The 25,151-nt window shown below is 43.5% G+C and overlaps 1 protein-coding gene across 1 annotated transcript in view; it reads left to right on the top strand.

Moving 5' to 3' along the window:
• The window catches only part of celf6 (CUGBP Elav-like family member 6), a 132,991-nt gene that overhangs the window by 9,733 nt on the left and 98,107 nt on the right, over positions 1-25,151 (top strand). Inside the window, exon 2 of the mRNA XM_041936213.1 lies at positions 114-196. Within this exon, the coding sequence (XP_041792147.1) occupies positions 114-196 (83 nt within the window). The remainder of the gene's footprint in view (positions 1-113; positions 197-25,151) is intronic.

Genomic DNA, 25,151 nt, shown 5'->3' with positions numbered 1-25,151 from the left:
AGCAACGCCATAAATTCACTGCAACACTTTTTCTTGCCATTAGTAGAATGTAGTTGTGGAGGCATTGTCTGGTGGAATAAGCCTATCTCTCTCCTGTCTCCCTGATACTGCAGGATGTGCCTTTCTAACATACTGTGCCAGAGAGTCAGCACTGAAGGCCCAGAGCGCCCTCCATGAACAGAAGACTCTGCCAGGGGTAAGTGCCCCCGATCTGCCCTCTGTCATAGGCTACAGCCCCTGGGGCAGCCAGCCTGGCATGGGAACCTACATTAACATAGGAATTATATCACACTTGCGCACACACATGCACACACACGCCGAGGCACATGGGGACACGGTATACATTAAGAGACACACTGAGGCACGCAGACACACACAGGGATGGAAACAGATGGAACAAGTCACTCATACTTTCTTAGATTCCCTCTCAGCCTCTTCTTCATGCTCACACTCACACGCAGGCTTTCATGCTCGCTCACCTACACACACACGCATACACACACACGCAGACATACTAAAAGAGCGTTAGTGGCCTATCTCACCTTGCAGTGTCTTATTACACTAATCACCCCGGCGGAGATATTTGATAAGCGCTCTTTCATAACAGCCCGTGCCGTCCTTCCCCTGTCCTCTCGCAATATGGCTGCCGCAGACACTAATTGCCTTGAGGAATCCCACTCTCATTATCACATATAATCAAACAGTAAGTATAAACAATCATTTTTACCATGTATATCACCATCTGGTGTTTTTGTTTTAATTCTTTCCCCTGTTTCCCCCCCCCCCCTCGTCTTCTATCGTTTTGCCTTTGGCGGGCGGGTAACTTTTTCAATTAAAATAATGGCCTGTTAAAACGACACAGGTAAAATGAACCCAGTAGTGGGCTCTTAAGCCCACCCAGGAGGAGACCCTCAATCTGGGATGAGCATGAGCTCGTTGGTGTCTATCTGTACTTGATGTGCGTGAGGGGGATTCGACTCTCACATCAGGGGAATTATCGAGGTGTGATTGAATTACGCCCGCGGGTCCATAAGAAGTAGAAACTGCTCTTGTGCCCAGGCTCCTCACTGCCCCCTCCACCCCTCCCCCTTTTCCTTTCACCACATACCAAGACACCCTGTCAGGTAGGGGCTTTAATCAGAGCCTCGGGATATCCATCTGAATCTCTAGGGATGGAGAGAGGTATAAAGACAGAAGGAGATAGGAGGGAAGAGACAGGAAGTAGGAGAAGAAGAGGTATGGATATAGATTGGTTCAACAAGGGGGGGGCAAAGGTGTCTGATTGTTGGGGGGGGGGGGGGGGGGGGTATTTTTCCTCACTGTTGGGTTAATCAGTTGTTTGCACTTCACTGCATTTCATAGGTACTTCACTGAATGTTAGGCACATCGGTACACTGCAGAGAAAGAGGCCCTGAGAGACCGGGCTCCCTGGCTCGTTACTGCCTCCCGCAGCTTCATAATGAGATGATTGTCATGATGGTCCTGGATAGGTGTTCCCGTCTTTATTGCCCTCATGGAGGGACATTCTTGTTTGTCTTCTACCTAGAAAGGGGTTAATGGCATGTTCTGTGGGGTTTGAGTAAACATTTCCCCTGTACAGCTCACAGCGAGGGGTCAGTCCTGCAATCTCAGGCTGAGCACAGCCTGCATACAGAGGGCTAATAAAGATGTTCGGTCTTTCTGTGTGTGTGTGTGTGTGTGTGTGTGCTGATGTGTGCATGAGACACACACACACACAGAAGAGGAGTTGGAGGGAGACAGACACAGACAAAGACAGAGAGAGGTGACACTTCTGGACAAGCCTCATTGTCATTGTCAAGGCCTGATGGTTTGAGATGCTCTGTTGTATAATGCTGCCCTCTCAGTGGCTTCTCCACACACCGCTGCAGACATGATTGTGCAGTCCGGTTGTGGCTGCACGACTGTCAGGCAACCTTAATGCAAATTTTGCTCCCATGAGACATCTGGCATTTAAAAAAATATCAAGTCTTTCCCTCACAAGGTAATACATAAAACAAAATTAAGATAAAAAAATTGGGTCAACGAAATAACACCGGAAAATGAATTTGACACTTGTAAATCACGTTTTCAATAGCAGCTGCAGAGTTACGTCATATGAGGTTAAATGCTAATGAGAGTATGTGTTAGCTTTACAAGAGCTCCGATAGTCATCAGCCAATTTCATTGTGTTTATCCTTTTCCCTATATGTGGATTAGGTTACATTAAACTATGCCTTCAAGCCACATTACCAGGATCAAGTCTTTGTATGGCTTCCTCATATAATAATCAGTGGACTTTTCTGCAAAGCTCTGGAGCACTGAGAATACTTGATTTTACTTATTTAACTACTTATTTGATCCAGCACTTTGCAAAGGTTTATTCCAAGAGAGCCTATAGGTGCGGCCAGTACTTAAAAACATACCAAGTCAAAATCAGAGAGTGGGAAACTGTGTGCATGTGAATTTGATGGACTGCTGTCTTGTTGATAATTGGGCTTTGGTCTGCCGGACAATGCCAGAGCAGTGTGAGCACGGCCTGCCTTACTCTCCACCCAACCTCTGTCAGAAGGAACAGATCAAGTTAATTACTGTGATTATGTCTCGGGTGTCATACAAACAGAATGTACAGGACAGTGTATGGGCTGCAGGTTGATGCTTAGACAGGTGATGGAGCAGGTGAAGCAGAAGCTGTGGACTTTCTTTTAATATAACATAACTTTTTTTAAAATGTATATTATGTATTATTTGTCCACGACTAACAATGCAATCTGTATGTGATTTGCTGTGATTGCTAAAAAGGAGTTAGCATAGCAGGTCTAGGTAGCTAGTTGCTACTAAAGAAGGATTTATGGCTTCAGCTGACTTCTTATAACAAGAATGTAATTGCTGTGTATCGCAACATTACAGGTTTGAAGGGACAAATAACTAATTTGTGAGCATAAAGTATTCATTTGAGAGCATAAACGTACTAGTTACCTCCTCTTCTAGTGTCACTACCTGCATAAAGATGTGGATTACAATCAGCCAGTGGGTCTGCAGACTAAAAAAACGATTATGCATCAAAAGGTTTAGCAACACGTCTGCAGTAAAAATGAGATCGTCTCTCCATGAACTGAGCCCACATCATCACAGCTGAAGGAACATGTACATGCCACACAGTCAAGAGTGCTGTATTACTGCTGACGTCCTTCATGTAACGCTTTCATTGTCACAAAGCGTATTTGTCTCACTTTTCCTCCACAGTGCAGATATTTTTACATTAACACACTGTGTGCATTTCACAGAGGGAGGAGACTATAAGCTGAGCAGCGAGACAGAGAGGAGGCAGAGATATTTGTGTGTGTGGTCTCAGCTGGAAGCTACGACTCTTACATCATCTCCAGATTGGTTGTGAATCTTAAATTTTCCATAATTCACATTCCTGTATTTACTAAGTCTTGCACTGTGCGTACCACATTTGAATTGCCACCAGGGAATCCGGCTCTGTTTGTTGTGGCTGAAGAGAGCTTTGTTTACATTGTTTGATTAATTGCATATAAAGAGCATAATGAGCTCTTGATGTCCTGTGCATCCGATCCCGCTGCTACAGTTTGTACAGTAAATGTAATCAGAGATTCTGCCTCTTGCCCTTGGTGAGCTCATAATGCTGTCGTGTGTCTCCGCACATTCAGCATATTCCGCGGTGTAGGGTAGTGTGGTGCTGTATGTGGACAGGTTAGGTCATGCCTGTGAATGATTTCTCCCCAGATCTGATTAATTCCTGGGACATTTACATGCAGACTTGGGACGAAGGGCAGTTTATGAACAATGCATTAACATTTTCTTTCTAACTCAGGACAATTTATAGCTACAGGTAAGCTGTCAATTACAGAAAATAAAGTCCTGATGAACAAATACTTTTCTTTGATGGCTTTTAAGCTTCATGGCAATCATTATATTTTTTGTAGCACCATCTGGCAATAAAAAAAAGTAATAAATAATATTTGCCATTGCGGCACCAAAATGTTATTTACGGCCGCTTGCCAAATAGCCTCCCAGCATGCTGCTATTGGAGCTACGAACCTTCAAATGAATTCTGCTCTCTCCCTTCAGGACCACGCCACTCTCTCCTCTCAGGCCAATTAGCTCCTGGTGTTCGCATGTAACAAGCATGCTAATTGGGTGCTACTGAAGCCCAAAAGCCAATTAAAAATGTAGAGAAAAAAAGATCCAGCTTCTCTTTGTCTCTCATTCACTTGTGCTCTCTTCCTCTTCCTACCCTCCCCCAATGCCTTCTCCTGCCTAATCATATCTCTCCCAGTTTCACTCCCCCACTCTCTTTTTCCACTTTTTCTGTGGAACGTGCTGAGTGTGGGGTGGCAGCCCAACCTTATACTTGTCATTTACGTAGGGGTTTCTTTGGAGAGATCCACATTTCTTGGTTTCTGAGTGAGAGTACCAGCAGCACCTGACCCCTGTATTGATGACGAGGCAGCCAAGCGCAACAGTGAAGAAGATAGGAGAGAAAAAAAACCTACCAACTCATTCTTTCTGAAGTGTTTCTCTTCAAATTTGAAAGGGTAAGCTTGAGGGTATCAGCTTCCACCAAAGTGAGGAGCAAAATGTTTGGGGTTCTCACATTTTTTTCCTTCTTCTTCCGTGCATGAAAAGTGCAGAAAATTGACTTCAGCGTGTGTCACACAAAAATGGGTCAGGGGAAGATTGTGCAATACCAGTATTATGTGTCACTAAGCACACTGCCATGGACCAGTGCATCCGTGTTCTTGACACTCTCTCCTCGCATCACACCACGGATGCGGCCACCGTAGACCTGCCATATGTCTATGTCTGTGTCTCGCTGCATGCTGAGAATAGGCAACCAGCATTTTTCCCCTTGTCATTTTTACTCTCCTAAAATCACCCGAGCCTTAGATAGGCAGTGAGCATGAATGCATAACAAAAGAAAAAAGAAGTTTGTTTGTGTAAGCGTTCTCCAGCAGTTTGTTTATGTAAAGTCTTTATTAAAGCAGAATTTTGTTCATGGAAAAGTGACTTCTCTACAGTGTCTTCTCAGGGGAACTTGTGAGGTGCTAAGAGATGCAAGTTCACACATGCATACAAATAAACTCAAAAACACTCATGCATTCAGCGGCACACACTGATATGTGACATTTGCACTGACATGCCCACTTTCATTATTCCAATTTATCTGGATAACATGTTAATTGATATATTCAGGAGCAAGGGCTTTTCTGCAGGTGAGAGGTGCATGTATGTGTGTTGATGCGTCAGGGCATCTTATCAGAGGACATACTAAGCTCCTCTCCAGTGGGTCCACTCCTGGACAGACATGCTGTAGCTTAAACTAATTATTCAGGCCCTTTACCCATTCTTTTAAGGGACAAATTGCATTCTGTTGCCGATCAATTTGTCCTCCGTGCCAGATTTGTCAACCTCCAGCGGTTGCCATTATGAAGCAAAAAAAAGAAAAGAAAAAAAAAGGCCTGGGAACTGGACGTGAGACCTCTGCAAAGGCTCCCCCTGCTCTCCTCATCATCAATTACGTCTATATCATTTTCTTTCTGCTGCCCGCTTTAGAAAAGAAATTAAAAAGGGCCATTGTTTTTCTAATCCCCCTGGGATGAAAGCATTTACTACGCTGCTGCACCGTGCACGGCCATCCTGCCGATTAGGGAGTGAATGGAATCACAATCGAGGGATGCACTCGGCATTGTCTCCTATTATGTGGCTGGTGGCCCTGAATATTGTGCAAAAATTAATTTCGTTCCATCTGATGGGATTTTCAACCTTGGAGAGTGCGAAATGTTAATCCTGGCAGGCAGGCGGGTGGACATCGTGGAATGCCTGGCTGTTTTACTGGCGAATGTGGACAGGGCACAAACAGAGTTGACTGTGAGAGAGCCCTTAACCAGCCTATAAAGATGGCAGGCCAGAGGCGCTGGACAAATGAGCAGGAGACATAGTGCTTTTTAACAGCCACCGGGCAGGAGAGTTTTGGTGTTCAGAGGATGGCGACAACAAGGTCCATTTGTCCTCTTGATCTTAAACATATATTGCAATACTGTATAACAGGCCCAGGTTGTTCAGGTGAAAAATACCAGCTTCTCAATTTATTGAAAGAGAGGTTCATGAACAAAGTTGCAGTCGCAAAAACAAAAGCAACTTTTCTGACTTTTCCAAGATTTGTAAAAGTGCATTTTACTGTAGCCAAACACAGTAGAGGCAGTGTATGCATGAGATTAGCATCTTTGTATCATCTGTCAATCATTTCATTCAATCTGGAAGGAAAGGATTGTGTGCTCTCCTGTTTTAAAATAACCAATAAACAAGAAAACAGAAGTCTGACTTCAGTTTTTCTGTTCTCTTGTTTTGCCCCGTGTTTTTCTGCTGTGCACATGCTGCAGTGAGAACTGCATGCAGTTGCCTTGCAGGAACATTCAGAGTCATATTGCATGTCAGTAAATGCTTACGTAAATGTCAGGCATCAAACAAGGAAAAACGTTCAGCCCCTTACAAAAAGAAGTGAGAATGCGTGATGTGTAACTGCTTTAACGGTGACGCAGCAAGGTTATCGCTGTAGTTCATTTACAGTCATTCCAATGCTTAGCCTACAGTCAACTATAAATCAGGATAATTCTGGTCTAATAATGCCAACATGATTTTTGCGCAGGCTACAGACCGTCAATACTGGTGACCAGCATGCCAAATGTTAATATCTATCATAAACACCATTTCTCTAGTTAACTTTCAGCACAGAGAGTGAAGACAATTCAGAAACTACAAATCAAAACAGAATCAAGACTTTGTTTTCTTGTTTAGTTGATGATTATTGACTCACTTCAATAAGAAAACAGAAAAACATCCAGCCCTTTCCCTTTTTCCCTGCTTTCTCTTTGATTTTCAGACCGAATGAAATAATTGAATGACCGGATGATAGACGGAATGGTTAGAAAGACCCTCCCACAGGTCACAGGTTATTATTGACAAAATGAGAAAACCTTTACAGAATATGATTATTCTAGAATACTGAAAGATGTACTACAGATAATGATTTTGGTGAAAGATGAGCGTCAGCCTCACTGGATGCTTTCGCTTTAATACATGTTGAAAGCCTGTAAGCTGAGCGGTTCCTTCACACCCTTCCTCCTCGCCGACACATCCACTATCTTTCCCTCGCTGACAGGTGGAGTCAGACTCCACCGTGCATGCTCCCCTGTGCTAATTTATCCACTTCTTTAGCTGTAATGAGGCAGAACTGGTAAATGTGGGGACAGCATTGTTAACATTGCTGCTTCACTGGGGAAGAGGAGAAGGCTGACAAATAGTGGAAAGGGATGGAAATGAGGCCTGGGTGCCGTCACACCCCCAAGAATGATGCTTTTAGTCTTTTCCTCAGGCTGGTTTGCTGTTAGGCTGCACGCTGGAATATGACATTTCCTAAACCAATTAAACATCAAAGTTTCCGCTGCATCAAGTTCAGGTTGTTTGGCAATAACAACTGGAAAGAAAAATAAAAAAAGTAAAACCGAGAAGGAATATTTGAGGCTGGATCATCATGAAAAATCCTGTGGATTTGGCTGATTAACTTCACATCCCATTCAATTTGAAAAGATCAATTTGAGAAGATTAAGGTGTAAATCTACCTTTAAAGTTGTGTGACATCCAAAGGCTGTCTCCATCTAGTTCCAGACAATGTGATGTCTCAGTAGAAACAGGTGTTGTTGACACCCCACAATGAGTTGGTAAAGGAGGAAGTGACAGCTGCGTTGAAAACTTGTCTGAAAAAACAGTTTGAGTCCTTACTTTTCTTTCCTATCCCCCTGATAGTTTTTTTCCCCCTCCTTGCCTTCCCCTTCCTTTACTCTCCTCCCTGTCAGGTAAGTTAGTAGCCTTTCATTGCAATTCACAACTCATTCTGGCAATCACTGAAGACGTCCAGGCAATCTGTACGTACTTGTTCAAAGTGTTAAAAAAAAAAAACACACACACAAGGGGTAAAGAGAACACGATGTTGCTGAGTTCAGCAAATCACTCTGGCAGCCTGAGTTATCAAACGCTGCAGTTAATCACACGTGGACTAGTTTAAACTGTGTGCTGCACGCACACACACAAACAGAGGACCTTGGAGGCACCTCTTAGGACGGGTAAGAAAATATGTGATTGGATGTCTGACTTTTTTGGGAGGGGACAGAAAAAGTGTGTGTGTGGGGTGGGGGCAGAGAACAAGGGAAAAAGAGAAAGAAAGAGGAAAGAGATAAACTGATGAGTCATCATGTGAGAGAGAGACAGAGAGAGAGAGCACGCGAGGAGATGCAGCCTTGCATAATTAACACCCGAGCATCACCAGGACAAACTCCTCCATCAGCGTGTCCAAAGGATTAACTACGCCACGCTCCTCTTATCTCCCCCATTTCGTTTAAGAAAGAAAATGACCTTGCGCTTGTTTACATGCTGATTAAAGACAGGAGGGAGAGAAGGAGACAGCAAGAAAGTCAAACTGTAATCAGAAGAGTTTGTTAAGCGAAGTATTTTGGGTGGTGCGTTCTCAGCAGATACGGCGAGCCGCAGCCAGACTGTGTCACAGCGGCAACGCAAAAACAACCACCTGATGTAGCAGCTAACGAGCAACGAGTGGGCTGGGACAAAAACAGTGTGCGCGTGTGTTTGTTTGTGAAGGTGGTGTGTGATAAAAAGTATGTTTGCTGTGTGGGTGGTTCCATTAGTTAGACTGCCTGTTTTATTGCACTGGGAATAACTGCTGTTTCTTGGCTCCTATGAGTCAGTCTATACACTACACTATCTGTGTGTGTGTGTGTGTGTGTGTGTGTGTGTGTGTGTGTGCTCTTGTAGTTCTTTTCTTGTAAGAGCCAGTGTGAATTTTAGACCTTTGAGTAAGGGCATTTGTGCACTAATTTTGGCTTCTTCAAGAGGGCAGTTTGGGGTCCTTCTTGTGCTGGCATTAAGGGAGCTGTGCTCAGTGTTTTTACAGATCTGTCTGCAATTGTAATAATTGTAATAAGTGTAATTTTTTTGGTAAAATCACTGAAACTATGACTTTGTTCGTGCTTCTCTACACGAAAGCCACATTTCATACAATCCTTCCTGCTTTTCATTTTTTCTTTTCTCCCTCAAAAGTTGTCTTTCGATTTACTGCAAAGGACGTGTTTGTTTTATCACTTAGCACTGGAATAGCTGCACCTCTTTGTGCCACAGCACCCCTTGTGCAGGGAAGCAATACAATCAGAGCACTCACAAAATCTCAGCCAGGGAGACGGGATGTAAAGTTGGTTTAGTTCAGGCTTACTTTTAACAGAGCAGCAGACGGGGTCGTGGTTAACGTACAGTCATCAGTGGTAAAATAAAGGATGCTGTCGCACTTTATCAAGAGATCCTTGCAAGTGAAAATCTTCCAAAGTTACAGTCTTTTCAGCACAAAATTCCCTCTTTGTGTTATTTGTGTTACTGCTGAGCAAAGTATGAGTGCAAAGGGAGACTTTGTACTCAAAAAACTTTGGAAGACACACATTTTATTTGATTAACTCGGGCTTCTGAAGTCTCATATTAGCTTCAGCTGAACTTTGGGATGTATTTTTGCACAGCACAAGGGCTTTTCTCTCTCGTCTTTCTTTTTTTCTTTCTTTCTTTCTTTCTTTCTTTCTTTCTTTTTCTTTCTTCTGCTTAGTCTTCAGTGCCGTCACGTCTCCTCCTTTCCTCAAAGTAGTAGTATTATGAACATACAAAATATGCATCCTTGTGCTAGTTTTTATCCTTCCTCTTCCATTGTGCTGTCCTACATTTCCAAAAGGCCTATTGGGCATCTACACTGGACTATTTGAATTACACTCAGATTACAGCACTGGGGATGGACTATTTGCTTGATTAGAACAATCGCATCAACCTTTATTCTTCTACCATTTCATGTCTGGGTTTTCTAATCTTAACAAAAATTTCTAAAAATCAAACCCAAATTGTTGATTTACTCTTTTGTTACAATAATGTTCAGTGATACACACATTTTTGTGGCCATGATATTTCTTTTTTCCAGAGCCTGAAAAGGTTTGGGAACATTGCTAGTGGTTCAAGAAAAACAGTACTTTCAGTAATATATTTTTGTGATCGATGGATTTCATCATTCCAAATGAAAAAACTGCAAACATGAAGAACAGAAAACTTTTATGTATATACACATGTATAACTTGACAAGTGTTGAGATGTGAATATGTTGCAAATATAAAAGCTAGACTCTTAATTTAACCCTGTATTATTTACATTTATTCAAAGGCTTTGTTTCCTTATTTTTCCCTCCTTTGGTATGTCTTAAGTGCAATTGTAACTGTAAATAATACCCAGCGGTAGAACACTTTTTCATCATAGACAGGTAGATAGGGAGACAGAAGGGAAATGAGAGAGAACACGATAGCGGTACAGAGGAGTGAAAGGTGAAATGAGGGTGCACAGGCCCCCGCTAGTTTCCGTTCAGTCACTGCAGAGGAAGGCTCTGACAGCGAGGTGTCAGAAATAGCACCAAGGCTAACACCTTACCCCTTGCTTATTAATGCATCGCTCTCATAGCCGCCTCCCAATCACACACACACACACACACCACAGTCCCACAAACAATGCACCACACATCAACAAACTTCGCACGGCTCAGTCACTTGTACACAAAGCTGGTGAGCACACATCTCATTCGAACACACACCTGTGCAGGGACACGTACACACACACGCTACATTGTCAGATCAATATTGCATTACTGCAGTATGTTCTCTTCTGAGAGGTTACAGTGATAGGTGAGGGGTGTGGGTAAAAGCTGTCTCTTCTGTCTGTACAGTGGCCAGGCACATGGGGCAGATCTGAGGAGACTTCACAGCTCTGACAGCCTGTTTCACCTTCTGGCTTCATTGCTGTCGCTATGCGGTCTCATCCAAGGCTCTACCTCAGGCCTATGATCATCTATACAGCATGTGTAGGGTGTATAGAGTGTGTGTGTGTGTGTGTGTGTGTGTGTGTGTGTGAGTAATATTTTAACTCTAGTTCCTATATGTAGTATGAAAACTACAATTATTCAAACAGTCTCCTCTGAAAACAGGAAGCACTTTTGTACATTAGATGATTATGAATTTGTATTTTATTCTAATATTTACCTACCTGTCACCACATCTGTCATCACAGTAGTTTTATTTCTTTTTTTTAGCATAATACTGATTGAGGTTAGGGTTAATTATTTAGTTTGCATAGTTTTGCTTCTTTTGAAGTAATAACAACCAGAAAACGTCATTTCTTCTCTTCCACACATAGGTAAAAAATTCCTTAGATCATGCGGATGAGTGTGCACAGGTAAACTTCTATGCATGTGTGTGAGGTTTGTGTGTGCATGGGGCGTGGACTAGAGGGAGCGGAGTCCTTGGTGCCGACTGAAGCTCCAGCTTTTCCATTTAAACTGTATCATTAAAACGGGCAGAGAGGCGAGGGAGACGGCCCCTCCACACCTCATAAAGTGTGAGTGCCATGCCAGGCGAAGTGCCACGCACCGCTGCGTTTACGGCACGCCAAACGCACTTTTTACACACCTTGTCCTTTCTCTCTCTTTCTCTCAAATCACTTTCATGGCTATCTGTTTATATGATATTACTCACTCTCTGCTTTCCTACTTTTCTGGTTTGCCCCTGCTAAGTATTGACCGGTATTTCAACTGCCCCCTTTAGATCCCTCTCTCTCTTTTTTTATGTCAAATTTCTCCAACAAGGAGTTGGAGCGTAACATTGAAAGGGTATAATCAATGGAAAAGCACCACTTAGGGAGCCCATTTGATGCATACTGTAGGGCAGAGTTGATTCAAGGGTGTGGATTGAGTCAAGCCTCATTTCGTATCCTCCCCAATTAGTCATCCAGCTTGTGCCCTCTATAACCCCTTTTCTGGAGAAGCACCGGGGCAGACGGGCTCTCGTTTCACACTAAACTATGGATGAGTGAATTTTTTTCTACCCTCTCAATCCCATAGCTTTTTCTGCAAGAAGATAGAGCTATTTCTTTCTTCTTTTTTTTTAACTTTCCCCCTCCCCTCCCTACCTTTCCACCTGCTTCTCACCTTTGCTGCGATAAGCCAAGGCAGACCCCCCTGTCTCTCCTCACCTCTACATCTCCTTTTCCACCTCCTCCTTCACTCCCTCGTGCTCGCACCTTTCCAACTTTTCCACCAGTCCGCGCATTTTCCCTCCACTATAAATCTCTACCCAAATCCTACTTAAACCTGCATCAGCAGCTGTCCTTAAAACTCCATTATCGACAATTACTTCAGCATTAGGGAGCCAGAGCACACCTGTCCCCACATAAAAGTGCCCTCGCCTAAAAATATTAAACCTGCCCAAAAGGGATTTGTGATATTTCATTTTTTTTTTCTCCTTTTGTTGTACCTGCAGTGTGGCTGCCCTCGTGGCGAGGCTTGTGAACCAAAAATGCCGGCAGTCTGGATTAGTGCTCCTGATTAGTGGGTGGGTGTGTGAATGTGGGCTGTGTGCACTGTATTTAGGTGGGCGGGTTTCCTAGCGTGATCACAGGTGGCGGTCACTGGCCCTGCCTGATTGGAGGAGAGTGCCGATGGGCTGGTGTGTGTGTGTGTGTGTGTTCGTTTGCATGCCAGCCATTGCTGTGCTGTGTTTATGACTATGCAGCTATGACAAAACGGTAAGTAGTGGTCCTTTGGGGATTTCTTTTCCACACTGTACAGTGTCAACGCAAAACGGCATCTATCCAGCTGCTATGTGTACTGGCTTTTTTCCTTGGGAGAGGCGTCACAGCCTGTCTGAGGATGCTTTGTGTCAAATGAGTATTGAATGGTAAAATTATGCTAATAATAATAGTGTTACAGCAACAAGTTAAACACTCGGATGATACAGTTAGGTACAAAAACTTTCATTACACAGAAAATGAGCTAAACTAAAGTTAATTAAAGAACAACCTTCACCTCACACTCTTTTAGACTAAATTAACCTAGGTGTCCCTCATCAGAATATTTAATACATCAATAAAATTTACTGGTAATTCATCTGGTTCTCTCATTAAACTCAGGATTGAGGGATCATTACAGTAAAACAGCATGATAGTGAGATTAAGTTTGCTATGTTGCATCAGCCCTGGCAAGTCTAAAATACTTCTTAATACTATATTGTTTTCTTTCTTCATGTATAAAATTGCTTCCCTAATTTTCACCAGTGAGCCTGCGATACACCGGTATGCACTGTAGTGGTGAGGAGCTTCTGTTTGCTGCAATGCTGAGTAAATTACTGCTGCACTTTGGCTCCATCCCCTTGAGGAAAATTCTAATCAAAATCAAATTTCACCCTTGTTTTTGCTATGAGCAGGTTACAAGAACTGATCTGGTAATTAGCTTGTAAGGATGTAGAGTTTAGTGGTCAGACATGCTAATCAGGCTCTGACAAAGGAAGGAGCGTTAGTGGTCATTGTGCCAGACAGATGCCAGGAGAACAAGTCAATTTAAGCCAAGCTTGCTTGAAAGTGGTGCTGGGTTCTGATAACGTTTGTTTTTTTTTTTTAGATTTGCACGCGTGTGTGAGGTGTGTGAAAGAGGCAGCGGGCCGGGGGATGCATGGCGCGAGTGTTGGTAATGGACATGTAGGGAGGCTGGTTGGTAGGGGGGGGCAAGGGAAGGAGGGTGGTCGAGCGGACTCAGCTGTAGGTAGCCTGATCTGCTCTGATTGACAGCGATGGCAGATAAGGTGCTTGTGGAGAGGGGAATGTGAGCAGAGCTGCAGGCAAAGATAAGGGCCAAGATTAGCACCCTGCCACGTCACACACAGCGAGGCAGAGTCCAGCAGAGAGCGAAAGATTGAGATGTTGACGCGGAAAGGTATTGGCTACAGTGAACACAATGGCCAACCGAGAGGAAAGGCTGAGTTTATTGTATGTATGTGTCTGAATGAAGACTGTGTGTGTGTGCGCCTGTTCATCAGACTGTGTCCCAGGTAGCGTGCACACACCCTGTTGAGTGGAGGCAGCCCAGATGGGGGGGGCTTCAAGGAGGAGGGCAACTAATCAGCTCATAATCCAAGCGGCTGCCGTTTCCAGGGCAACACTGCTGTACATTCATGCGTGGCAAAGAGATACACTCTCCCTTATTTTTGTGTCCCTTTTTCTGTTTCCCACCTCTTCCTCGGCCCCCTTCGCTCATTCTCTCACTCCGTTTCTCTTACTTTCCTCCTTGGCTGTTTCCTGTCAGCCCCATTTTCACCTCTAATTCCTCCCTTTCCCTCTCTCTTTTTGTTTCTTTCTTACTTTTTTCCTCTCTTCTCTCCTGCAAACACAGACCCCCATCCTGCCCTCTCACCTGCCTTTCTCCCTCCCCAGTATCTAACCCATCAAAATAGACTCATACATCTCTTTCTCTCCTGCTAATTGCCTTCTCCTTTCCCCTTCCCTCACAACATAACATCTATCCATTCGTCTTTCTCCCTTTCACTCTTTCCTTCTATAACCATGAGCTTTATATTCTCACTTCCTGTCTCCTTAATTTTCTGTCCTCCTCCCACTTTCCCCCTGTAAACACAGACCCCCATCTTCCCTCTGCTCTCCACTTTTTAATTTCCTTTTTGTCCCCCTCCTTTCCCCTCTCTTTTTATTTTCTCTCTCCCTCCCTTTTTCCTGTAAACACTCTTGTCTTCACCCCTCCTCCCTCCCCTCATACCAGGGGGTCCAAGGTTGGTGTATTTGTGCAGTGATGTTGGAGGCCTTGATGATCACTCTCTAGGAGATGATTATGTGGTCAGGGCCCTGCAGCCTCCTCTCCTGCCCCGCACTGCTGGAGCTCTGCTCTGCTTCTGTGTGTCTCAGCGTGTGTGTGTGTGTGTGTGTGTGTGTGTGTGTGTCCACTATGTGGATATATTATCATTTACTTATTTGTGTAGGTCTCTGGACATTTGTGCATGCATGTACGTCTCCTTCTAATTAATTCATTAATACAGACTACTAAAAAAACGCATCTCCTGCGGACCAAATCTTTAAAGAATACATGCATATTTCATGTTTTAAACACGTTTTGTTTCATAGTCTGAGGATTTAAAAATTGATGAACGGTGCTCATTTTGAACATTTTCTGAAAAGTCTTTTGCAATGATGAACAAATCCCAGTCATCTGTGTGTTGGTGTGTGTGTGTGTGTGTGTGTGTGTGTGTGTACTGTATGTGTGCAGCCTCTTTGTCTAAGTCTGTGTCGGCCACATGTCTTCCCCTCTCCGTCTGTCTGCAAGGAAGCTGAGCGCTCCTCTGGAGCAGTGATGTAAATAACACATAACTGTAAATAAACAACACTCAACTCTAGCACTCGCTGGCTTTGTTTGCTCCCTTACTGCTCCCTCTTTTTTCATCCTTTTCTCACCTTCTTTTGACCTCTGTCTGTTTTTCCTCCCCATGTTCTCCAGTCTCCCTTCAAACTGCCGAGCCCCACCCCGTAGGCAAATGCTGGTGCCCGGAGCCCCTGGCATTTTGACTAGCTGCTATATTTTTTACCAGACTGGGCTGTCTGATTGCTCTGGTGTAAATGCGAAAGAACTGCCTGTCATGGTATTCCAGCCAGCCCTCTGTCTCTCTCGCTCACTGCTGGAGCAATGGCCTGACTGCGCTCATCGCTTTCACCTAGGAGCACGAGCAGAGGTTGGGCTGCGCCTCCATGCCACAGAGACAATCGATTGCTTTCATAAAATAAAATGGTGGACATGAAAGGAGCTTGATAAATGACGGGCTATTTGGCCCTAATTGCAACCCTTTAAAATGTCTCGGTGATGATTTGAGCAAGCTTCGACTGAAGTTACTGAGATCAAAGTGAAGAGAGAAAGATTAAAACGCACTGACTGGCTGCGTCTTAACTGCATGTCTCCGACGCGTGACCCCACATGGCCTCCAGCTCAGAGGAACGGCCGATATTCTGCACCTTACAGCCAAATAAATCAAAGTCTCCACAGAAAGCTGTCTTATCATGAGTTAAGCCAGTTCCTGGATCCTGTTGCAGTTAATCATCATCCCTCACCCTCAGCCTCATTATGGCTTAGTAGCTCTGAATAAACATAGAATGGTAGTCGAAGAAAAGGGCGAGTTGGCTTTTGGAAGCTCATAAGTAGCACATACACATATGTACTGACGGCAGTCAAAAGGAAACGTAACCGTCGAACATATGAGCTACAAATACTCACAAGCCAAGGGAACAAATACTAAAAAAGACAGATGACAGTCAAACAAAGGGAGTATCATTGGGAGAGGGAAGCAAGGGGTGACGTGGGTGCGTGCGTGTGTGGGCGCGTGCGTGTACGTGTGTGTGGGGGGTGATAGAGATAAATGGGGTTAGATCAGAGGGGGCCATTAGGACGATGGAGGGGAGCAATGGGGGGAGAGAAGAGGAGAACAGGGAGCCGGTGCTGGTCTGCCCGGCATCCCCTGAGCCGACACGGAGACGATGTTTAATCAGGCCTGTGAACCTACGAGACTGAGGTCACCCCGGCACACTCATTAGACCTGATGGGAGCAGTGTACCACGACAGATGAGTGCAATCTTTACTCCGTTCATCCATCTCTCAAAACACACACATATAATCACCTCGCACCCCCTCGCGCACCCCTTCCCCCAAACGCCTCATCTCTTCGCCCTGTTATTTGTGTGTGTGCATGTGCACTCAGGGACACAAATATACACATACTTACACATCACACACACACACTTTGGCTCGGCCTCTTCTTTGTGGCTTTGGCTGATACACTGTATATAAGGAATAGCTGGGCGAGAGCCAGGGATCTCCAGGAAAGATGAGCCTCAAAATTGATAAAGTGGACAAAAGGAAATGACTTTGTAATGGATGGCAGAAGGCTTGTAGGAACAAATAAATACAAAGCTCCAAATACACCCTCGGATTAATAGCAGTCAGTCGTCCAAAAGCTTCATTTGCCACAGCTCTCCCTTAAATACATTTATAAAAACTAAACGTAATGTTTAATCAATACGGTCTGCCACCTGCAAATGACGATTACTCCTCTCGGACCAAACAGGTTGGAGTCGGGGGAGTTGATAAGGGTTAGACAGGGATGTTTGCCGAGGCTAAGCACACAGTCCTGTATGCTTCCCCCACCTACATTAAGGAGCCGAGATTTATTACCATGCAAATGACAACCCACAGCGCATGCCAAGGAGTTAATTACGTGCCAACCTATCAGAGGAGTTACATGACAAAATAGATTTGGCATTGGCAGATTAGGATGGAATCAGGCGGAGGAAGAGTAGGTGAGAGAAAAACAGAGAGAGAAAGGGGGGGGGAGAGAGAGAGTGAAAGGTGTTTGCATCGGTGCTGCGTCAATTAAGAATATTCCAGTTATGGTCACAAACATTTAAAGCTTGTCTGGACACACACGCAGCCACACGAAAATAAGCATCAGACAGGTTAGCCTGCGGTATTGTTATTGCAGCCAGTATTACAAAGACAGACAATAAGTATATTGTCTGTGTTTTATTGCCTCTGTTGCCTCTCCCTCACTTCACCAGCCCAGCAGTTGGAAATATCCAAACTGTTTATATTACAGCACTTCTTTTGCTGAATGTTGGTTATTGAGGATGAGAACTGTCAATATAATGAGACAATATTCACACCCTGTGCACTCAGTATACAATACAGAGAAAACAGCGTTGTGTAGACATCCCAGAGCAAACAAGAATTTCATTGCCATTGTGCAAAACGAAAGTTACCTCTGCAAAGAAAAGAGGGAATAAAGCATACTTTATATTTCTCTTACGGGAAGAGCAGAGGATGTCCTATAAATCCTGATCGTGACAGCCGTGTAAATATTTATGCTCACAAGCCAGACTGAGACTAACAGCAGAGGACATTGTGACTGGGGAACTGGGAATGTAGCCCTACCCTGCTCAGCACGTTAACTCAATATTCATCTTCCTCCCTCGCTCTATTTCTCCCAGTATCTTCCCTGCTGCAGACCACACATGTATATTCATTACTGACCTCTGACTGTCTCAACCGTGGAAGCCGTGAGCCCCGAGGGCCGGTGTGACGGCACCGTGAAGCCCGTCATAAGCGCACAACGGCGCCTCAATGAGAGGCTTTTGTGTGTCGCAAAAATGAGAGGTAATGAATGCAGATGCAAGTGTGAGCTGTCTGGAGCGGCCATTTGTATCTTTGTTTGCTTCACTGTAGCTGTGCCAGCTCTCTTCAGGGCAAGTGACTTGTGTTGTGGGAGGACGGAGGAGGGGGTGACAACATGGGAAAGGACATGACTCGGTAGGCTGATGGGGATGCTGGGGGAGGGGGGGTGGTGTTTCCAGCGGATACTGAGGGGTGGTGTCTCTTGGGCTAGAGAGAGAGGGTGGCATTTTGTCCCAAAGCTACTTTTTTCCTCGTCTTTGTTTCAGAGTGTACAGATTGGCTTCCTCGCAGCTAGAACAGAGGATATGTGAGGATTAAAACAGATCATTTATAAGCAGTTGTAATGGTGTTGATGTGAGTGGAGGAAGACATTTGGAGGGCTTGTGTGAATCGATGGGTATTCTTTGAAATTTTTGTGATAATAGTGCCAATATAATAGCTGAGTTTCAGTACAAATACCAATATTTTTGTGACACCTCACACTGAATATAAAGAGGGTTTTTTTTCTACAAAATCCTTTTTAGCAATGCCAGCAGCATGGCTGGTCCACCACTTTGGACCAGAGGGGAATATCTCAACAGCCATTACATGGATTGCTGGGAAATTATGCAGTTAAATTATGTATTCATGGTCCCAGAGGATGAATCTTACCGATTTTAGTGATCCCCTGACTTTACCTCTAGCACCACCAGCAGGCGGCATTTTTGTTTTTTAGTAAAATGTCTGAACAACTATTGGATGAACTGCCCTAGAATTTGGCTTTTGTTTCAAGCAGCAGCATCACAGTAAAATTCTAATTTGTCTGATGTTTTGGTTTATGACCAAAAACCTGCAAAAGGAAGCACGTTCCTATCAGCTTCAGCTGTACTTTGTTTGGTGCTACTAAGTGACTGTTAGCGTGCTAACATGCTAGCCTCACAGAGCCGCACTCCCTGCCCTGCTTAAGAAAACAAGGTAAAAAAAGTGTTTTGTACAAGAACTTATGTAGTGCTGTCGAAAACTGGCACAATTCTAATTCCAACCAGGAAATGTTGAATAAAAAAAAAAAAAAAAAAGACGCACACAAAAGACACAAAGAAGCAATGCAAACTTCTGGTTTGTGGCACTTTTTGACCCATTGGGGTCAGTGCACAAAACTTACCTAAGTCTGACACCCAGCCGTATAAACAACGTGTGTGTGTTTCTGTGTGTCTTTGTGTCAACATTATTTCTTTATTACCAAAGCGGGATTTTATTTTAGTGATGTTTGTGCCTTGTGCATGTTTGTGTTTGTGTGTGTGTGTTTGTGAGAATATGTCTATATGTGTGTGGGAGACTGCTCTGGCCGCTGGGAGACAGGGGGTCTAACGAGGATGTATGGCTGTTTCAAAATCCATCTGCAGACATTTTTCTACCGTCATTCACTCCTTCTGTCTCCCCACAACACACCTCATCCCACCTCCTCACACACACACACACACACACGTATACACACACACTCCAACAACAGCCCTCCTTGTGCCATTACGTCCACTATTACAGCATTCTCCCAGAGCTGACAAATCAGAGGCGTGCTTGGAATCCAGAGCTGCAGTGGCCTGAGCCTCGTCTTAGCCCCTGTAATGGAGGTAAAACCTTTATCAGTCTTCTAAGCTGCCCGGGTCCTATCTCTGCCTTACCTCGAGGTTATTTAGATCCACTTTGGCTTCAAATGTTCGAGCGTAGGGAAGGTCTTATTATCATCTCATTTCTCTTCGCTGCTGATTAATTAGCCGATAGTTTGATTTTCATTTAAGGAGGGGAAATGTATGTAATGTTTGAGCTCAGTCCTCAGGTACAGGTCTCAGTGCATATACTAATAGGAAGTGGTATGAAGACGCATACTGTCAAAAACACCCAAATGGATCTTATTTGATGTTTTTTGAACAAAATCTTATGGACTGTTGCAGAAGAAGTACACAGGCAACCCTGCTCACTGTGTGCTTTGGAATAGAATTATATTTTGCCTCAAAACAGGTCAGCTTTATTTTTGGAGCGTCTGGGTTTCCTACTATTTACATCTTTCGGTACCGCATTTAATTTGGCTTTGTGCAGTACTGTAGGTGTTGTGTTTTTCCACTGATGCGTTTCTTAAAAGGAAAAAAACAAAACAAAATGATTGACAGGCTATTTATGGTCAAATGATTGTAATCCCCATACATTGAATATATTACTTTCCGAGGTTGCGTGTATGAGCAGGAATGTACAGTCTGCATTTATGTTCAGTTCGCTGTTTTGTCGGATTAGCCCTGAATTGGAACAGCTGTGCCTTAACACCCCCTCGATGTGCAGCACGTTTTTTTACAAGACTGCCAAAATTATTTGGATTGAGCAAAATCTTTAAACCGTTTTCAAATCATCGTGCTGGTTTTAAAAAAAGACATTTTTTTTTTAAATACAATCTACTTTTGTTCCTAATGCCATTTTTAAGATAGGCAGGAACAACACTTGGCAGTAGAGCCTGTTCTCTCATTTCACCCACAGAGTTAAATAGGAAAATTAGAGCGGAGAGCAGACTGTTTAAGTCATTCATGTCAGTGTTTGAGCAGGTTCCTGGTGTTTTAAGGCAGGTTTGACAGCTCAGACACTTGTTGATTTGCACTCATTTAGTCAACTGTTTAGTTGTTCCCGAGGCAGCATGGACTGATTTGGAAAAGTGAAACAAGAGCTTGCATGATGCACATTTACATGTAATTTATGTTTTTTTGCAGTGTGAAAGTTAAGTAAAGCTCATCTCCTGATCTAGTTTTTATTCATAGCATGAGATGTTTTTTATGCACTTTCATATTTCCATCCCAAAAACCTCTGCAAACATGAATTGACAGACTATTACCATGTAAATAGAAATTACACAGACTGCTACACTGACAGCAAATTGGATAAAGTGATTACTTGACCCAGCTTCTCAGCTACTGTTGCATATATCCCAGCTATATTTTGGCTGTTTAAAAATTAAGCTCTGCCTGTTATTATTAATGCACTTAGATATCTGTTTGTGGTTATATTTTCTCAGCATAATTATTCTAATCATTCTAAATATGCTGAGAAATGTTTGATTTGAAATGTAAAAATAAATGCAACAGATTCAGAAGCACACCTGAAAATACAGTGAGGTGAAGCCACTGGGATGAAGTTAATTGATTACATATTAGACTAATTTTAGTCTCCAGGTGTCTCTGGGACTATTCCACAGTACATACAGTAACTCCAGGAAAAAAAAACCCAATATGGTTTCACAGAGCACAGCGCGCTGATGTATACTACACACCAGAGAATACACAACAGTGCACAAAAGAAATGAATACTTTTTAAAGGTATTTTAACACCCAAATGGCACTTGGAAATAGAGAGGATTATATGAAAGGTCTGTAGCTGTTTACCTGTTCATTTGATACAGCGGAAAATATCATCAAATTAAATTTCACAGTCTGTGCTTAAACCTCAACTAATCCAAATATTGAGCTGAGGAGCACATTTTAATTAAAACACTGGGTTCACAGTAGAGACGGAGTCTGATTCAGGTGAAAGGTAAAAATCAGATTGGAAGACGGCAACATCCACATCAGACGGAGTCCTCTAAATCAATAAACAGCAAGACAAGCTGATTTGCATCTGCTGTAAAAACACAATCGGTCTCTTTTACTGTTTGGGGAGAGGGCCGCTGCTCACTAAGTTCCACTCCTCTCATTACTCATAATAATGCAAGTTAGCATATTTTATCAGCCAAAACAATGCAATCCGATTAAAAACAAATTATGACAGCATTGTTTGTTTGGAGGACTAAGACATTAGGCCAACTTATTCAGCTCAATTACTGTATGACTTGTCTGGCTTAATGAATGAAATTGTCAGAGACCAAAACTATCAGTATTTGAGATGAATAACTCACATGGGATTAATTTGTCATTTTCAGTTTCTTTATGCAGTGATCTTCTTGTCTCTCTAAAACCAAGCATGCAGAGTCACACTTATGAAGAGCTTCTATTGCAAAGAAATAAAAGAAAAAAATATGTGGAGTGCAGAGATACTGGAAGATCTGCCTGTACAGCATGTTTTCATACCATGCACTGTTTTGGTGCAACAATTTGCCCCCACTGCAGTAGTAATAGTGCATTTGCACCCATCTGCAGCCCTTCGCCCTGAGCTGGGTGATGTCATTGCCACCAATGCACCCTGGGTACTTAAGTGTGACGGGTCAGCATGTTGCATCAACCTCTTCTTGCTTCCACAACTCGACCGTCTTTCCCTCTTTTCTCATCTCATGTGAGGACGTACAATCCACCTTTCTTTGCATGTCAGCTTGTCTCAAATTCCTTTGTTTCACGCTCCTCTCCTCTCCTCTCCCTGCCTCTCCTCTCCTTTCGTCTCCTCTCCTCTCCTCTAGCAACCTCCTTCTTTGATCCAAATAGTGGAGAAAGATAGACAGCACTTTTTGGTCTTTGGGCTAATGTCAGCATGGAGGAGCAGCACGCCTTGCCTGATATTACAGTTTTCACCTGGCTTCCCTTTGCCTTTTATTTCCTCTCCTCTCCTTTCCTCCTCCTCCCCCTCCTCCCCCTCCTCCTCCTCCTCCTCCTCCTCCTCCTCCTCCTTCACCAGACAGTTTAGATTCATTTCTCTCTGATGGCTCCATCTGAACCTGGTGGGGTAAGGGAGGGCAAAACAGAAACAATAGCAGAGGGCTTTCCTGAGGTCTTTCACAGATGCCAGGTTGAATCAAACAATATCAGCATGCAAGTGAAACACCCCGGACGATAATGTAATATTTGTCACGCGCAGTTCATACATTCACACAGACATATCCCTGCATGGAACACAACACACACACACACACACACACACACACACACACACACACACACACACACACACACACACACACACACACTCAGCCTCTCAAGCCCCTAAGCTTCTTGCGCCCCTGATGGGAGACAGTGCCTTGCTGGTAGTGGTGATAAAGCATTTCCAGGCTGTTCTGCCCAGCCCTAACCTCCTGCCTGTGTCTCTTCCTGCTCCACAAACCCAAGCCCCTGCTGGTTAAACCTATCGATCCCCACAGCCACACAGCTACACCCAAGACAAAGCCTCTCTCTTCCCTGCTCTCTCTCTCTCTCCCTGAGTCAGAGACAAAGCTGAATTTTCTGCCATGTTTATTCCCTCTGGTGTGTCAGCACTGTGGATCTGAAGGATTTCTGTTCTCTTGTCAGCATGTGACTGTGTGTGTCTTGTGTGGATCATCCGTACAGGTCTGACACATTTTTTTTTTCCTGAACGCACATGTTTGCTTGCGTACATGTGCGCATGCAACGTGTGCGTCACTTTATGACGGAAGGCCAGGGCCACGTCGATGCCCTGAAAGTCAGATTGCAATTAAAAGGCGAGGGGAATGACTGTGTTAAAATGGCACTTAAGGAGCCAGGAGCTCAGCTGGCTAGACCCATTTCTGTTAGAGTGGCCGCTGACGACTCCCAATTCTCTCAACCAATTATCTGAGCACTCATCTATGCACAGCGGGGCCACTCCCCTCCCTTGACCAATCAGAGACCTGAGTGCCTGAGGTTAGTCGCCATGGCAAATCAGTCTAGCATCTCAACACAAAGTCAAAGGCGGCCGGCCGAGTAAAGAGGCTGAACTAGAGCTGGGACTATCACTGAACACCTAACTATCACAAGAGTTAGATATGTGCAAGTAAAGCTAGTATCAGAACGAGAACTAGAAGTACAAATACATTATACAAGTTCAATATTACAATATTCAATATTCATCATACTAACGCAAGAGCTAGAAATATCACTTCAACTAGAGCTACAACTAGATAGAATGATAACTAAAAATATATCTAGAATTTAGAACTAGAAATATAATTAGAATAATGACTAGAGTCAAAACTAGAACTACAATTAGATCTGGAACTCTAGAGCAACTACAATGACTTAATTAATTTAACTAGAACTAAAACTAGAAGTAGGAGAAGAACAAGAGGTTGAACTGGAACAAAAAAATATAACTAGATTATAACTCAAATTAGAAATATAGTTAGTTTGCCAGAAACATTACTTTAACTAGATGTAGACCTAAAAAGACAACTTGAACTACAATTAGAGCTAGAAGTAAATGGAACTATAAGAACAATATGAGCCACAAATATAACTAGAACCAGTACAAGGACTAGAACTGGAACTGGTACTGGAACTAGAACTAGAACTGAAAATATAATTACCACAAGAGTTAAAAAATAACACAACAACCATGGCTTGAACTGGCATTAGACCTGGAACTCAAACTTGAGATATATTTATTACATGAGCTAGAAACATCACTATAACAGTTAGGACTAAATGGAAATGTAACTTAATCTAAAACTAGAACTTAAAATTCTATACCTACAACTAGTACTAGAACTAGAACTAGAACCAGAACAACTAGATTTTTGGCAGCAAAGTTATAATAAAACTATGCCTCCTTTTTCAGTTGAATCCTGAAGCATTTAGTGCTTAGAACGCTGGATATGTTCATGTCACATACAGCTATTTTCGCCCAGAGAAAGTAGCAGCCTGACGATTGAGGCATTACTGATGCATTGGCTCATGTATGTCCAGTCTTATACAGAGGTGGTACTGAAAATGCAAATTACCGAGAGTTGATGGACTCCAGCTATGAGGAGAAGACAGGTTGGAGTTCACAGTTGAGAGCCCATGGCTAGCTGACAGATCAATACGAAGCTTCCACATCATCTCCTACTCACTTACAGAATGTGAGAACACACCCACTCACATGTGCAATGCATGTGTGTCGCGCTCACATGCACAGTACACTGTCATGCAAATCCTGAAACATTGAGGGGTTATTTCCACATTATATCTGGGGCATCCATTTTATTGGAGGCCTGGAATTAAAACTTCATCCAGTGGCGAAGAGGGTTCTGTGAGTGGCAATAATTGAGGGAATATTGCCTGTCTCGAAGAGCGAGCCACGCTTT

Source organism: Chelmon rostratus, chromosome 1, assembly GCF_017976325.1.
Source record: "Chelmon rostratus isolate fCheRos1 chromosome 1, fCheRos1.pri, whole genome shotgun sequence".
Lineage (NCBI taxonomy): Eukaryota > Metazoa > Chordata > Actinopteri > Chaetodontiformes > Chaetodontidae > Chelmon > Chelmon rostratus.
This window is presented reverse-complemented; position numbering and strand designations above follow the sequence as displayed.